At 38.3% G+C, this 16072-nt stretch overlaps 3 protein-coding genes and 1 pseudogene across 3 annotated transcripts; all 4 read left to right on the forward strand.

Annotated features, from left to right (window-relative positions):
- The first annotated feature begins 5624 nt into the window (after positions 1 to 5624).
- On the forward strand, positions 5625 to 6760 carry LOC133727959 (dirigent protein 22-like; annotated as a pseudogene).
- A 2279-nt stretch (positions 6761 to 9039) lies between these two features.
- Positions 9040 to 9867, forward strand: LOC133732144 (dirigent protein 22-like). Its single transcript, XM_062159625.1, has one exon. The coding sequence runs from the start codon at positions 9078 to 9080 to the stop codon at positions 9660 to 9662; it is 585 nt and encodes a 194-aa protein (XP_062015609.1). The 5' UTR covers positions 9040 to 9077; the 3' UTR covers positions 9663 to 9867.
- A 2260-nt stretch (positions 9868 to 12127) lies between these two features.
- On the forward strand, positions 12128 to 12886 carry LOC133733836 (dirigent protein 22-like). The gene has a single exon (XM_062161479.1). The coding sequence runs from the start codon at positions 12161 to 12163 to the stop codon at positions 12749 to 12751; it is 591 nt and encodes a 196-aa protein (XP_062017463.1). The 5' UTR covers positions 12128 to 12160; the 3' UTR covers positions 12752 to 12886.
- A 2361-nt stretch (positions 12887 to 15247) lies between these two features.
- LOC133733406 (dirigent protein 19-like) lies at positions 15248 to 16032 on the forward strand. The gene has a single exon (XM_062161036.1). The coding sequence runs from the start codon at positions 15304 to 15306 to the stop codon at positions 15886 to 15888; it is 585 nt and encodes a 194-aa protein (XP_062017020.1). The 5' UTR covers positions 15248 to 15303; the 3' UTR covers positions 15889 to 16032.
- Positions 16033 to 16072: the final 40 nt, after the last annotated feature.

Genomic DNA, 16072 nt, shown 5'->3' on the forward strand with positions numbered 1-16072 from the left:
GTAATTCTTCTTGTTGTTTGATTTGGAGTATGGGTTCAAATTTGGGTTTGTAGGGGGTAAGATCACCACTATTCTGTTGCGATCTCTGATATTGGGTAGTAAAGTTTGGACCTACAATACTTTTGGCCTGAAGAAGCCTATCAGCCCAGAACACCCGTTCTCCTTTTCTGAAGCCTATCGCTTCTTCATCCTGAATAAATCTTTGTTGGAGAATGAAATCATTACCCAACAAGAAATCTGCGCCTTGGCCTTCAGATTTCCAGACGTTATGGATGGTAAATGTTCCTCCACCAATGGTGATCTGAACATTTTTTTGCTACTTTATTCATGGTGAGATGGCTTCCATCGAAAGTAACACCAGTAGCTGTTTTCTTTTCTTCTTTCCAGAGTTTTTCTGGAATTGCGAATCTTTTTGCAACTGTAAATCCCGATCCGTTATCTACAAAGGCATGTAGATGATATTTTTTATGATCCGGGATCTTTAGTCCGATCTCTATGTAGTTGCTGTATCTACTGGTAGAGACGACTTTCGATTGTTGAAGCTCATTTTCCTGAGCTTGTTCCTTTGGAATGAATGGTTTACATTCTTCTGGAACAATTTCTGGTGGTTCAACCAGTTCAATATCTTCATCAATTTTTTCTTTATTGATGTTTTCTTCCTTTATTTTCGAGGAAGATGGTTCCATGATTTCTTGGAACAAGGTTTCCACTTCTTTCTCTTTTTGTTCAGAGAAATATTCTTCATATTCTTGTTCAACCAGTTGGCTGACAAGACCATTCTTGGTTTTTCTTCTTGCTTCAGCTATGAAGCATTCTTTGTGATAAGTCTTTTTTGACTCTTCACAAAACATAGGGAGACCATTCTTTTCGTGACATAAGCAGTAGTCACAAACGAATGTACCAGGGTTCACCTGATAAGAAGACATTAAGGATTCTGTCTTGCTTTCTTCCCAGTTTTTGATTTTCAAAACATTCATTTGTCTGGATTCGAAGTACTCTACTTCAAAATCTGTCTCAGACTCAGATGAATCTACTTCTTCAGACCAGGCAGAATAAACTGACCTGTCGTCTTCTTCATCATCAGAATAGGCTATTTCGTAGCCTTTCTTGTTGGCAGTTTCTACTATATGCTCATATTCTTCAAAGAGAGCTTTAGTAGATCTTTTACCCTTTTCCGGGCATTCATTGGCATAGTGCCCTTCAGCTTTACATAACCAACATCTGCAAGCTTTCTTGCTTGGTTGTTTATGTTGATGAGTATTCTTCTTTTTCTTGAAGAATTTCTTTTTTGGATCTTCATCCTGTTGTTTCTTGTAATTGGAACTTTTCTTGAATTTCCGATCTTTTCTTTGATTACTCTTTTTGAAATTTTTAGAGTAATATTTTCCTTTCTTCTTTCTGTGGAACTTGGATTCATGACATCCCCAGTTGGTTGGCATGTCTAGTATTCCATAACAGAAATTTTCAACTCCTTTGAGTTGTTTCTTAGCCATCTTTGCTCTAAGATTGGCTTTGCATTGTTCTTTTAGTAATTGCCGGATTCTATCGGCAATTCCTCCAACTGAAAATCTTTCAATTGGTTTTTCTGCTATGCTTTCTCGCACAACTGTTCTCCATGGTTCAGGGAGTTTCCTGTGCAACAGGTTGACTAGATCAGTGCTTTCTAGTTCACCAATTGTACAGTAATATTCTTGAAATTCATTCAAGTATTCTTCAAAATATCTCATGTCACAAATTTTGAGAGCATAGATATTTGATTTGGCCGTTTCTCTGGCCTTTTCACTCATATTTGCAGAATCTCCACAGAACTGATCGTACAGGGGTACTGCAAAATCATACGGAGATTTTGAAGCTTTGATATCTTCCAGCCATTCTTTTCCTCTGGCTGTTTCCTTGAAAGAGAAATAATATTTCTTAGCTACTCCTGTGAGAGTAGTTTCAAAGTACATCTGAAGATCAGGAGCTTCGAATTTTCCAAAGGTGAGAGCATATGCCATCATCAGGCTGTCTACCCATTGGTCAAGAGTTTTTCTCTTGTCTAGAGTTTTATCCAGATCTAACCAGATACCAAAATTGGTAATTGGTACTCTGGGTATCTTGTCCTCTGGGACAAATCTTTGAGAATTTCTTTCTCCATCTCTGCCCGTAGGGGCCTTCTGTATAGGGAGTTTCACCTTTCCTTTTTCTCTGGTGATGGAAGTTTTGGAGCTTTCTCCTTCTTCCATTTCAACATCCTGGTAGGGAAGGAGTTTTCTTTCCTTTCCTAGGTTGAAAATTTTCATTTCCTCGATTAGTTTTTCTAATCTTTCTGGATTTTCACAGAATTCTGCTTCTTCATAAAGATCATAGAGCTTTTGTGCTCCAAGCATATTAACTGGTCTGTTTAGATCAGCTTCTAGGTCTTCTTCAGTAATTGGCTCTTCAATAGTGGGTTTCGTGCCACTAGTACTAGCTTCTCTAGTGCTATAGCTTCTTCTGAGAAGATTTTTGTTTATCCTGATATTTTCAGGACAGACATCACTTTTTCTGTGATTGTCAAAATTTAGACTGATTTCTCCAGTCTTTCTGCTTTCATAAATTTTTGCTTTTGCACTTTCTGCTGGTAGCTTCGGACCAGATAATTTCCATTCAATAGGAAACGTTACTTCATTCCAAGTAACCTTGTGGATCTGTTGTGAATGGTTCTTCTGACTGGTGAGGAATCCAGTAGTAAGACCAGGGATGTTTGATATCCTTGTCTTTGGCTCTACTGTGGTACTCATCAGTTTATAGTATATCCTGTATACTATTGCCAATTCTTGCATATCATTTTTCATAGATATGCCATCTGTCTTGACTCTCAGTCGGAGACAGTGAGCTGCATCTTTCAAGCTGGTTGAAAAGTTGGGGAAGCAATTGAAATATGCCACTTGGTTGCACAGAGATGCTTCAAGGGTTCCCAAAAGACTAGCTTGAAAATCTTCCAGTCTATTGTCTTGTAGGACACATAGAACTGAACAGTTTATGCCTTCTCGAGCAAGAAGTTTTATGCCTACTTGGACTGCTCCAATGTGCATAAATTGATAATTTTTTGCCTTTGCTCTGGCAACTTCAGCAGGAGTGATCAGTAAAAGATCTGTTTCTCCTGTTGTAGAGGGGGTTGTAAATTCCAGTAATTTGAAATGATGGCTATCCATCAGGTCAAATGTTCCCCTTTTGTATATTTGTTTGAAATCTAGTTTTGGGATTGAGGCGTTTTTTACCTCATGCTCGATTTCATTGTATTCAAATTCTTCAGCATTTAGGAGTTGTACTCCTTTCTTTTTCCCGAAGATGCTCATCATGTTAACATCTCGAGTTTCTTTCGGCTTTTCATACCGAATACTAGTAGAACTAGTTGAGGGATCCAGAAAAATCAAGTTTGGAACAGGATTCTCTGGTCTTTCTAATGGTTTGAATCCATTAGCTTTCTTTTTTACTGTAGGCACTTTCTTGTCCTTCAGTATAGTTTTCATAGAATCTAGCGTTTTTTGCTGTTCATTGATTTTTCTACTAACACTTGTTAGCTTTTCTTCTTCCGTTTTTGGAAGTCCTTTGATATAATCCAGTTTGTTTTCCAGTTTTTCTAACTGGTGGATTATAACAGGAATTTGTTCTAGATGATCTTGACATCTAGATATTTCTTTCTGCAGGATCTGATATTTTTCATCAGAAGATTTTAATAGAGAATTCAGTCTCTCTATTATTAAATCAGACATTGTCCCCATCGGGGATTCCCCTGCTGAGCTATTTTACAAGCTCTAATACCAGTGATTTGCGGATCTAACCAATGCTCAGGTAATCAAGAGGTTTTTGTTCCTTTTCCAGAATATATAAAAGATTTTCAATATCTTCTTCTAATTTATAAATTCTGGTTTGAAGTCTATAGATAATATCCCAGTAATTGGGAGTCTCTCTACTAAGACTTTCTCTATATTCTTTCAATTTTCTCAATTTTTTTCTTTCCTTGTGCAGTTCTTTGCTAGTATTTTTGCAGATAGCATTTAACTCAAGTCTGTCAATGATTGAAATCTTGAATAGTAAGGTGTACTGTTTACCTTTGAAATAGAGGATGATTGCAACATCTGTATATATATGTAAACGAATAAACTCTGATGGGCCCACCACGTTTCATCAAAACTTTTAAACAAATAAAATTGACAGCAAAGAAGCCAAACCGACTCAGACTATCAGAAAAGGGTTTTACTGGTAGGGATTTTACGAAGATGGGTAGGTAGGCATGAAAAGAAGAAAAAGTTGTGTAAAGAGGAAGAAAAATAAGACACTGGGGTGTATGAGAAATATTCTTGAGGATTTGGGGTGCATGAGCATTAACCCTTCAAAAAAAAAGAAGAAGCTCATTTTATAGCTTCCAATTGCTAATGATTAGCAACCCATATTAATAAAAAGCAACTACTCAACAAGTTGGACAAAGTCACAGAAGGAACCAAGCAGATTACTTAATTCATTTGAGAAAACCACATTGCCGTCCATTTCCTATATACAATAATTTTCACATATTCCCTCCAAGTTGATTTTTAGTAAACACTTCGGTCGATTTTGTTTTTGTTATTGGAGTAGCCATTGGGATATGCCATCTGTGATATCACATGGTGGGTGAGTCAACCCTAGCTCCACCAAACTCAAATTATTTTCCTGTCTTCTGCCTTCTTGTTCTATCTATAGATCCAGCCTTGTTAAGTTCTTGCAGAGAATGCTTCGTGGCAGTTCATTTATTTCAGGGAGTGGCCACTAGTGTAAGTTGAAGTTGAACAATTACAAGTTTATATTTAGCACAACAATTACTGTTACCAATAGAGCAAGTAATTAGAGATATTAAGTAATTCATATTCCTTGTTAAATATATTTATCATATGAATCAAATGAATATATTGGGAGACCTAAATAGCTTGAATCAAGCACTAAGATGTCGGATTACATATATCATAGTGATTACAGACATTATTGTGATTACAATTATCCTTTATGGGAGGGCATTGTATTAGGATGTTTTCACTATGAATACTTGGTCCCTATACCCTCTTTGTCACGAGCTATTTCAGTTCTTGCCCCATAGATAGATAGCAAACAAAGAGAAGTACAGAAGATCTGTATTTGAGATGGCTTCATCAGTTCCAGCAGGTATACATCTTGTTCTAAGGATCTGCATATTTGTTTCTCTTTAATTATATATGCATGTGTGTATGTGAGTGCAATATATGTGTTTTTGTCTTATATGCAATTGTAGTTTCAGATTTGCACTTTCAACTAGAACATGAATTTATCCTTTTTTTGAGAAAAGATTAGAACATGACTTGGAAAAGTCTAGTCAATTATATGCAAGAATAGAAAAATTGCAACAAAATTTGTGTAAAACCACATATATCTCTTATTTGGTTACTTGTTGGTATGATATGTTGTGTATGTGGCCTAAAGTTTACTAGAAATAAGTGGTGCAAAAGTTCTAATTCCAATTTTTCTCTTTTGCATCATGTCAATTTTCTTTAATTACATTGCTCTCACTTTAATGTTGTTTTCTACACGAAGGGACAAAACGTTTCCGACTTATGGTCACTAGCTAAATGATAATAGTATTAAAGTATACCATGGCTTATTCAAAATGCACCACCACTTGGTTCTTATTCAAAACCTAGTATAATAGCATTACTCTTAATTCTTCAAATAAAGAGAATGACGTTTAGGCTAGGTTTTATAGTATGAAATAGTTGTCATTAGACTAGTCAACATAGTGGGTCGGGCATTAGTTGTTCCTTATCTTTATATATATATTCACAAAGACAAAAGCTTAATTTGAAATTCATAGTACTGTGCCAACCATGGCTAGAATCCTTCCCAGTTCCCACCTCAGCTTTCCACTTGCTCATAATCTCTTCCCTCCTGTCTTCCTTTTCCATGATCTTAGTTTCTGCGGAAGATCATGAGTTTGTGAAATCCATGGACCCGGAGCTTTTCGTTTTAAAGAAAGAAAAGCTCACCCATTTTCGCATGTATTGGCACGACGTTGTTGATGGTCCTAATCCCTCTGCCGTAACAATAGTGCAACCACCCTCCAACTCCTCCCAAACACGGTTCGGTTCGGCCTAATAAGAATGTTCGTTCGACAACGCTCTTACCCAACCGAGCTCAAAACTTCTGGGAAGGGCTCAAGGGTTTTATGGATCTGCTTCACAAGAAGACATTAGCCCTGTTGATGGCTCAGAACTTTGCTTTTGTTCAGGGAAAGTATAACGGTAGCACCATAACCCTGATGGGGAGGAATTCGATCTTGAACAAAGTGAGGGAGCTGTCTGTGATAGGAGGAAGTAGACTTTTCAGGTATGCTACGGGTTATGCTCTAGCAACCACTCAGTCGTTTAACGCGTCTAAAAGTGATGATGCTATAGTGGAGTATAATATCTATGTCTTGCATTATTAAACTGATCGATATGTGCTAGCTTTTTGCTTAGCTAGCTAGCTGTTTCATCATTTGCTATTCAGTATTTGTTCGGTGATCGAGAAATGTACGTAATGTTGTCGTTCTAAAAATAATTCAGAGGTTTTGATTGATCATTGGAACGTATTGACATGTGGTACTTGTTAAGGGTAATATAGGAGTGTTGGTTATTTTTACTACTGTTGGTTATTTCACTTACTTTGCTTTAGTATATAAAGAGAATGTATGTTGTAAAAATGTAATCAGAATTCCAGTCACAATGTAGTCCTAAGCTTTGTCTTTCTTTTCCTTCCTCCTCCTTCCTTCTTCTTCTTCTTTTTCCATGGTTGAAATTCTAGCACTGGTATTAAATGTTAGCAGGGGTTTGTTTATGCATGCATGTTTCGTCGTTGGAACTCATGAGTCTTGACTTGTCTTGCTATGATATGTGATATCTGGTGAACAGATCGGTAGCAACAGGCGAAGGAACAATACACTATTGTCATGGGGAGAATTACTACATTCTTTGAAAACAACTCCAACAAAATCTTTTAAAATCGTAATTTGAATCCCTTAATTATAAAGTCAGATTCGTAGCCATCAAAGCATCATTAACAACTTCTACTATTTCAGTTCCTCCCTATAATTATCCAACCATTGCTGCGTCATCAATGCAGGGGCGTAGCTAGGATTCGACAATGGGGCGGGCTAAATTTATTGTGGCAATTTTTTGGGCGAAGCCCAAAATTTTTTTTTTGTGACCTGCATAATATCAATGAATCTCATCAATCGATTCAACCCATTCCCAATTATCAATGAATCTCAGGCGGACTGAAACTCTGAAAAGGGGGGGTGACTCGGTGGCTGGAGCCTGGAACTCTGGAAGGTGGAATCAAAATTGATCTGAAGTTCTGAACGGGGAGACAAGGAGAGTGAGAGTAGGAGGTGGCTCCCGGCTCCGTGGCTCGTAGCGATTGGAGGTGGCTCCGTGGCTGGAGCCTAGAAGCTGGAACTCTGGAAGAGTGGAAGGCGGAACCGATCTGAAGTTCTGAACGGGGAGACGGGGTTGGTGTTTGAGACAGCAGCAACCTAACAACTCTTCGAAGCATTAGTATTTTTTTTATTTTTTTATTTAGGCTATACCCATACTTGACGCATTTTGGGCAAAATTCTCCCTTGGGCTATAGCCCAAGTAGCCCTGTGAGTGGCTACGCCCCTGCATCAATGTACAAAGTAACACGAGTTTGAATCTTCTAACGTTAGTAATCATAAAATTACGTAAATTTCATAAAATCTTATCCCTCCTTCTAATTTAATGAGTTTCATTGTCTTACCAGTGGTCTTTGAATCACACTTACGCCAACAAGCCCCGGCCGGTGGTCTTTGAACTCTCACAGGCCTGTCCGACGATGACACCCCAAGAACGAGCCGCCGGACGGAGCATCATTCCCTCAAGCTTTACCAAATGCGTGCATCGCATTCAATTTTTTTTTTTTTTTTTGAGTAGTGTAATTTACATTCATAAATGTTTTGCTATGATAAAGTAATCTGAGGTTCACATCCAAAACCACTTGGCAATGGATGGAGTGGCCCAAACCCTTATAAACTCATAGGCAAGGTCCCATTTTTCCCATGTGGGATGTATATATTCTCAACACGCCCCCGCATGTGTGGCGAATTTTCAAGCCAAACACGTGGACAATCTGGGTGACGTGGAGCCCGTGTGGCCGTTAGGCATGCACACGTGGGTAAACTCGCTTTGATACCATGATAAAGTAATCTGGGGTTCACATCCAAAACCAATTGGCAATGGATGGAGTGGCTCAAACCCTTATAAACCCATAGGCAATGTCTCATTTTTCCCATGTGGGATGTATATATTCTCAACATGCTATACTAAATAAATCACGTAAAAGAGAGGACATAAAGAAAAATTAAATGGAAAAAATGTATATCTGGTTTTTTTTTTTTTTTTTGGTTTTGAAAATTAATAAGAATAAGATAGTTAATAACTACTTCGCACCAAAATACAATACTTTCCTCTAAGATATGTTTACTGACATGTTTCTTTTCAATTAAATGTCTTCACTCAGATTAAGCTAATGGATGTGTTGTACTTAACCTATTTGATCAGTTACCTACTGAGTAAATATTATTGTTAATACAAAACATGAGATTTGATTTTGTAGTACAAATAGATATACCTAAGTAGGGGGCCCTTTTAATGAGACCACTAAAATGAGGACTGGTTGAGGATTTTTGCGTAAGACCCACTTTTCGATCACATTTCCGCAAATCAACCGTTAGATGTTTAGATATTTATGTGTAGATCATTTATGCAATTTTTCAACCAAATTGAAAATCGTTAAGACATTCATAATCGTAATTTATTAGTTATGAACATGAATAGCTCATGTTTGGTAAATTTGGTTCTTCCATTGATATGATCTAGTTCATTTAACCTCTCTTTGTAAGTTTTAAAAATAAAAAATAAAAAAAAAACAGAGAGAGATTGTGGGAGTCCGTAGTTGGTGGCCAGAATGTTGAGGTCAAGCTGTATGACTCTACTCAATCATTTCACTATATATGTGGACACAACCCTCGCAATTGGAAAAAGGTTCCAACAATGGCCAGAATACCTCCCATCGTTACTACACAGTTCATAGTTCTCTCCCTTCTTTCTTCCTTTGCCCTAATTTTGGTCCAGGGAGAAGATGATCACGATTTCGTGACAGCCATGGACCGCGATCTCTTGGGGCTCAAGAAAGAAAAGCTCAGCCACTTCAAGTTGTACTGGCATGACATTGTGAGCGGCAAAAACCCAAGCTCAATCGGAGTGGTGAAATCACCCGTTAACTCATCAACGCTCTTCGGATTCGTGAGTATGATCGACGATCCCCTCACCGAAAAGCCGGAGCTGAGCTCGAAGCTGCTGGGGAGGGCTCAAGGGTTCTACGCATCAGCTTCACAACAGGAGGTCGGGCTGTTGATGGCTATGAATTTTCATTTTATTCAGGGCAAGTACAACGGGAGCACCATAACTGTGCTGGGGAGGAACCCAGTGTTCAACAAGGTGAGGGAGATGCCGGTGATCGGAGGAAGTGGGCTTTTCAGGTTTGCAAGAGGTTATGTTGAAGCAAGAACTCATACATTTACTGCGAGCACCGGAGATGCCATCGTTGAGTACAATGCCTATGTGCTCCATTATTGATGATTCTTTTTTCTTCGTTGTTTTCTTCCCTTGACCTTTTCGGGCTTGTACTCTCTTTTGAGGTCATACCTACGTTCTAATTAATAATTATGTCAGCTACTCACCTCTGTCTACTTTTAAGTCTAGTGGGTAGTTGCTTTTACCATCTTTTTACAAGTCACGGCATAACTATTATAATAATCAGACGCATTTTCACTATCTTCAATTCTATTGTCAAGGATTCTTTCACAAGAATTCTGTCGGAGTAGACCTAATCTTGTGAGTTTTTAAATTGTTAAATTCGAGCTTTAGGTGAGGTTTACTCTCTACACTCTGAAAAATTAATATTGCCTAAACCTCTTATTTATTTAAAATAAAAATTATACTATTAGAAAAATCAAGACCTCTTATGCTTCGGAGAGTTCGGACTTTGTAGAAGTTATTTTTCTTCTGTCCTAAATTTCCTGTCTCCATTCCTGTCTCCATTCCTGTCCCTCCATTAATTAGTTGACACCTGTACTTCCTGTCCAACTCATCTGACAGTCATTAACTATGTTAACCTATAATTTCAAAAATAAAAATGTAATTAAAAATAATGAAAATTACCAAGTCATTTAACTCTGTTGCATCACATCTCAACTCTCAAACTTCAGACCCATCTTCTCCATGTCGAATGCATGCCAGAGAAGTAGATTTTGGTCTGAATTCGATGTGGTCAACGTTGGATTGCTAATCTTGTTTAGGATTTAATTTTCTGCAATTGGGTCTATCTTTGAGATTTTGGTTGGTTTCAATTCAATTTTCCCACCCACAAGTTCCGATCTTCCTTTTTGGAATTGAATTTTCTTTTCTGAATTTTGCCCATGCGGGTCATTTTGATCTTATTGTGATTGGATCCATGAGTAATCTTATTGTAATAAGGTTCATGAGTAGAATCATTTTGATCAAAGTTTATGAGTAAGAACTGGGTTTATGAGTAAGATAATTTTGATCTGGGTATCAAGTTCTAGGTCCCGCGCAGGTTCTGGGTTCATGGGTATCAAAGTTTTGGGTTCATGCTCAGTATCAAGATCTGGATATGCATTTCAAGGCTTCAAACTAGTATGATATGCAGATCAGCCCAATAGAGAGATTCACATATGACCCTCTCACAGAAACCATAAGTTAATTTTCCATTCTTAGTGAGAGATTGATCGCTCATGTAGTCATGTTGTACCATGACCGTATGATCACTGGATGAGAGATGAGAGATCTGAGAGCTATGGAATTTTGCTGTATTGCATTTTATTTAAAATATAAGAAAATCTATTTACAAGATAACAGAATGGGATGTCCGTCAGGTGAGGTGGAGTGGAAGTATGTACATGTGTCAACTGATTAATGGAGGGACAGGAAAGGAGACAGGAAATTTGGAACAGGAGATTTCCTTCCTATTTTCACTACTAAAATTACATAATTTATCAATCATGTCTTGATGTTGCTGGCATTAAAGTCAAAGTTTATGGAAATGCAATTCCACGCAAATGTAGAAGCTCCTTTTATAGCTTCCAACTGCTAATGATTAGCAACCCACATTAATAAAAAGCAACTACTCAACAAGTTGGACAAAGTCACAGAAGAAACTAAGCAGATTACTTAATCCATTTGAGAAAACCACATTGCCGTCCATTTCCTATATACAATAATTTTCACATATTCCCTCCTCAGTAACACTCGGTCGATTTTGTTTTTGTTAATGGAGTAGCCATCGGGATATGCCATCTGGGATATCAGAATCAAATGGTAATGGTAGGTGAGTCAACCCTAGCTCCACCAAACTCAATTTATTTTCCTGTCTTCTGCCTTCTTGTTCTATCTAGAGATCCAGCCTTGTCAAGTTCTTGCACCATTCAGAGAATGCTTAATTCGTGGCAGTTTATTTATTTCAGGGAGTGGCCACTAGAACATGAATTTATTCTTTTTTTTTTTTTAGAAAAGATTAGAACATGACTTGGAAAAGTCTAGTCAACTATATGCAAGAATAGAAAAATTGTAACAAAATTTGTGTATAACCACATATATCTCTTATTTGGTTACTTGTTGGTACGATATGTGTAGCCTAAAGTTTACTAGAAATAAGTGGTGCAAACGTTCTAATTCCAATTTTTCTCTTTTGCATCAAGTCATGTCAATTTTCTTTAGTTACATTGCTCTCACTTTAATGTTGTTTTCTACACGAAGGGACAAAACGTTTTCGACTTATGGTCACTAAATGATAATAATATTAAAGCATACCATGGCTTATTCAAAATGCATCACCAATTGGTTCTTATTCAAAACTTAGCGTGGAATTTATTTTGGTATATAATAGCATTACTCTTAATTCTTCAAATAAAGAGAATGACGTATAGGCAAGGCTTTATAGTATGAAATAGTTGTCATTAGACTAGTCAACACAGTAGGTCGGGCATTAATTGTTCCTTATCTTTATATATATTCACAAAGACAGAAGCTTTGAAATTCATAGTACTGTGCCAACCATGGCTAGAATCCTTCCCACCTTAGCTTTCCACTTGCTCATAATCGCTTCCCTCCTGTCTTCCTTTTCCATGATCTTAGTTTCTGCGGAAGATCATGAGTTTGTGAAATCCATGGACCCCGAGCTTTTCGGTTTAAAGAAAGAAAAGCTCACCCATTTTCGCTTGTATTGGCACGACGTTGTTGATGGTCCTAATCCCTCTGCCGTAACAATAGTGCAACCACCCTCCAACTCCTCCCAAACACGGTTCGGCCTAATAAGAATGTTCGACAACGCTCTAACCCAAGGCCCCGAACCGAGCTCGAAACTTCTGGGAAGGGCTCAAGGGTTTTATGGATCTGCTTCACAAGAAGACATTAGCCTGTTGATGGCTCAGAACTTTGCTTTTGTTCAGGGAAAGTATAACGGTAGCACCATAACCCTGATGGGGAGGAATTCGATCTTGAACAAAGTGAGGGAGCTGTCTGTGATAGGAGGAAGTGGACTTTTCAGGTATGCTAGGGGTTATGCTCTAGCAACCACTCAGTCGTTTAATGCATCAAAAAGTGATGATGCTATAGTGGAGTATAATATCTATGTCTTGCATTATTGAAACTGATTAGTGCTAGCTTTTGCTTAGCTACTAGCTGTTTCATCATTTGCTAATAAGTATTTGTTCGGTGATCGACAAATGTACGTAATGTTGTCGCTCTTACAATAATTCAGAGGTTTTGATTGATTATTGGAACGTATTGACGTATTTGGTACTCTGGTATTAAATGTTGGAGCACTAAGCAGGGGTTTGTTTATGCATGTTTTGGTTGGAACTTGTGACTTGATTTTTTTTTTTTTTTTTTGAAAAGGGGTTTGGAACCTAACCTAACTAGGAGTTCATCTTCACGCCCGTTATTATTATTATTATTATTTAAAAGATAATTATACTGCGAGGGGGACATATAACTTGGAACTCAAGTACTAATACATGAATCCTTTTTCTCAAATTTTAACCCGAACAAAAAGTCAACTTTTAGGGCCACTAAAAGTATCATAACAGAGTAAAAAGTGAAAGTAATTTCCGTTTACCGTCCAAATGACTAGTAAACCGGTAAATTTAAGTTTTGGACGTAACATGAGGTGTTGTAACAGGGCTGGGATATGATGGCATGACCTATTATGGTTGTTTCCAGATGACGGATCTGAGAAGATGGATGCTTTGTTGTTTCAAGATGTTGGTGGAGTGATTGTTGCTCTTCCTAGCTACTGAAATTAGAGTAGGCTTGGTTGTGGCCTTGTGGGTGGCTTTGCTGATGGTGGTGGCAGCGGTTGTGGTGTGTCAATAGAGGTAGCTTTTGCTAGGGTTGCTCCAAGATGGGCCTCCTGGGCTTCGAAGTGGATATTTAACTTAATGTAGGTTTGGTTGTACTGGGACCATAGGGATTTTAGGTTCTTATTTTTTACTTTAGCTTTGGGTCTCCATCTTTTTTTTTTTTTTTTTTTTTTTATGGGAGAAGATAGCAAAGAAAATAAAATTTCGTTGTTTTATGTTATTCGGTTATTCCTCGATAGAGTTCTAGTTTTCTTTGTTTTTGGCGTAATCTTATAAGGCAGGTGTGCTATTGTGTGTTGTGTAGTGTACTTTGTTTAAGGGTGTACTTAGTAGTATATTATATGTGAACGACTCTTTTTACCACCCCAGCCCTTATGGGTTCGTTATTAAGTGCTTGCTGAATTGCATAATGAAGTATCTTTAAACTAAAAAGCACAAAACAATTTCTAAAAAAAAAAAAAAAAACTAAAATTAAAGAATCTCAATTTTGATATATAGAGGTACTTTTTTCTTTCCGTTTTTTTTTTTCCTTTTTTTTTTTTCAATTCTTTTCGATTCATAGAATATGCTTTGAACCAGCGAATCATCGTCGTGGGTCGCGAGAAACGATCCGACTTGTTTGGAGGCGAGGAAGATATTGGCTGCGGAATTTGTTGTGTTGTCGGATTGAGGTAGATTGGCGGCGTTTCGAGAAGGTAGATTGACCGCGTTCCGGGGATGCAAACTTGGTGGATCCGGGTCGGACTACAAGGCGGTCGAGGAGGTTATTCGCACCAGCTTAGGCTTCCTGGTTTTCGGCCTTGGTCGAACGCCGTGTTGTGGACGAGTGGCGTGCAGGTGTTTTGATTTTGTGGTTTGTGGAGGTGATCGGCAGCGTTGGAGCATTTGGTGGTGGACAGTTGGGTTCACCATGATCAAGCATGATGTTGGTCGCGGCCGGCTGCCGGAAGAGTTGGCGGTGCCAGTGGCAGGGTGGCAGTGGGAGTGTGCATGTCTGGCTAGTCTCTCTGACTGGGTTTGGGCTTCCATGCCTGGATCCTATAGGCTCAGCCTCCTCTGGGCCCATGTAAGTAAGTAGTTCTAATTCTATTATGAGTTGGGCCAGTTTGGAGGGTGTCTTGATACCCTCACTTATTACTTAGTACTTTGGGCTGGCCGGGCTTGAGAGTTTGACCTCTTTGAGTGATACTGGACTTTTTTACGGTCTCTAAAGTGCCAATCGTAATTAGATCATGATTCTATGGTCGGAATTGGTAATTGTCTCAAGTTGGATTAGAGAAAGCGGCTTATGGATGAAGATTTGGCTCCTATTTGTTTGCTAGAAAAATAGCATTCTGTTTCGTACCACAATTCTATGTCGGCGGATTAAAGGCTAGTTGATGACTTTTCCCTATAAGACACGGAGTTAGTCTTTGTGTATAGGTTCGTTTTAAAAGGTAGCTCAAATTGTCTTGTAATGAGTTGTAGTGCTTAGATAGAAATTTTAGTTGTTTGCCCGCCAATATTTTTTATCTTTAAATGCTTGTAATCTGGCCTTTTAGCTATTCATCTAATACATTCAACTTCTAGGTTCAAAGAAAATAGGGTATGCTTCGAGACTTCTCGATTATGCTTCGAGTCATGTTAAATTGTTAATCTTCTATTCTCACTTTTCAAATATACACGAAGGGACTAAACTTTTTGAACTCTTGATCACTATTGATAATCTTCCCTAGGTGTTGTACTGTAAAATATTTGTTGAATGTCTAGGTAAATGTAATAGGTCGGGCTTTATCTGTTCCTTACGTTATATATAGAGACAAAGACGAGCGCTTTGAAACACAAAGTACTGTGCAACAATGGCTAGAATCCTTCCTATCTCAGCTTTCCAATTCATCATAATCTCCTCCCTCCTGTCTTCCTTTTCTATGATCCTGGTTTCTGGGGAAGATCATGAGTTTGTGAAACCCATGGACCCCGAGCTTTTTGGTCTAAAGAAAGAAAAACTTACCCATTTTCGCTTGTATTGGCACGACATTGTTGATGGTCCTAATCCCACTGCCGTGACAGTAGTGCAACCCAACTCCTCCCAAACAAAGTTCGGAATGATAAGAATGATCGACAACCAGCTAACCTTAGGCCCCGAATCGAGCTCGAAGCTGTTGGGAAGGGCTCAAGGGTTTTATGCATCTGCATCACAACAAGACCTTAGTCTGTTGATGGCTCAGAACCTTGCATTTGTTCAGGGGAAGTATAACGGTAGCACCATAACCCTGATGGGAAGGAACTCGCTTTCCAACAAGGTAAGGGAGCTGTCGGTGATCGGAGGAAGTGGACTTTTCAGGTTTGCCAGGGGTTATGCTCTACTAACAACTCAGTCGTTTAACGCCTCTAAAAGTGATGATGCTGTGGTGGAGTATAACATCTATGTCTTGCATTACTGAAATTAATATGGACTAACTAGCTTTTGCTTAGGCAATTAGCTAGCTAGATGTTTCATTTGCTAATAATTATTTGTTCGGTGAGAAATGTAATGTTCTCTTAAGAGGTTTGCGGTTGATTGGAATGTAGGTGGCTGGTTTGGGTTATGTATGTTTTGTATATACGTATTGTTCTGTTTCTACAAAA

The sequence above is a fragment of the Rosa rugosa genome, chromosome 2, assembly GCF_958449725.1.
Source record: "Rosa rugosa chromosome 2, drRosRugo1.1, whole genome shotgun sequence".
Classification (NCBI taxonomy): domain Eukaryota; kingdom Viridiplantae; phylum Streptophyta; class Magnoliopsida; order Rosales; family Rosaceae; genus Rosa; species Rosa rugosa.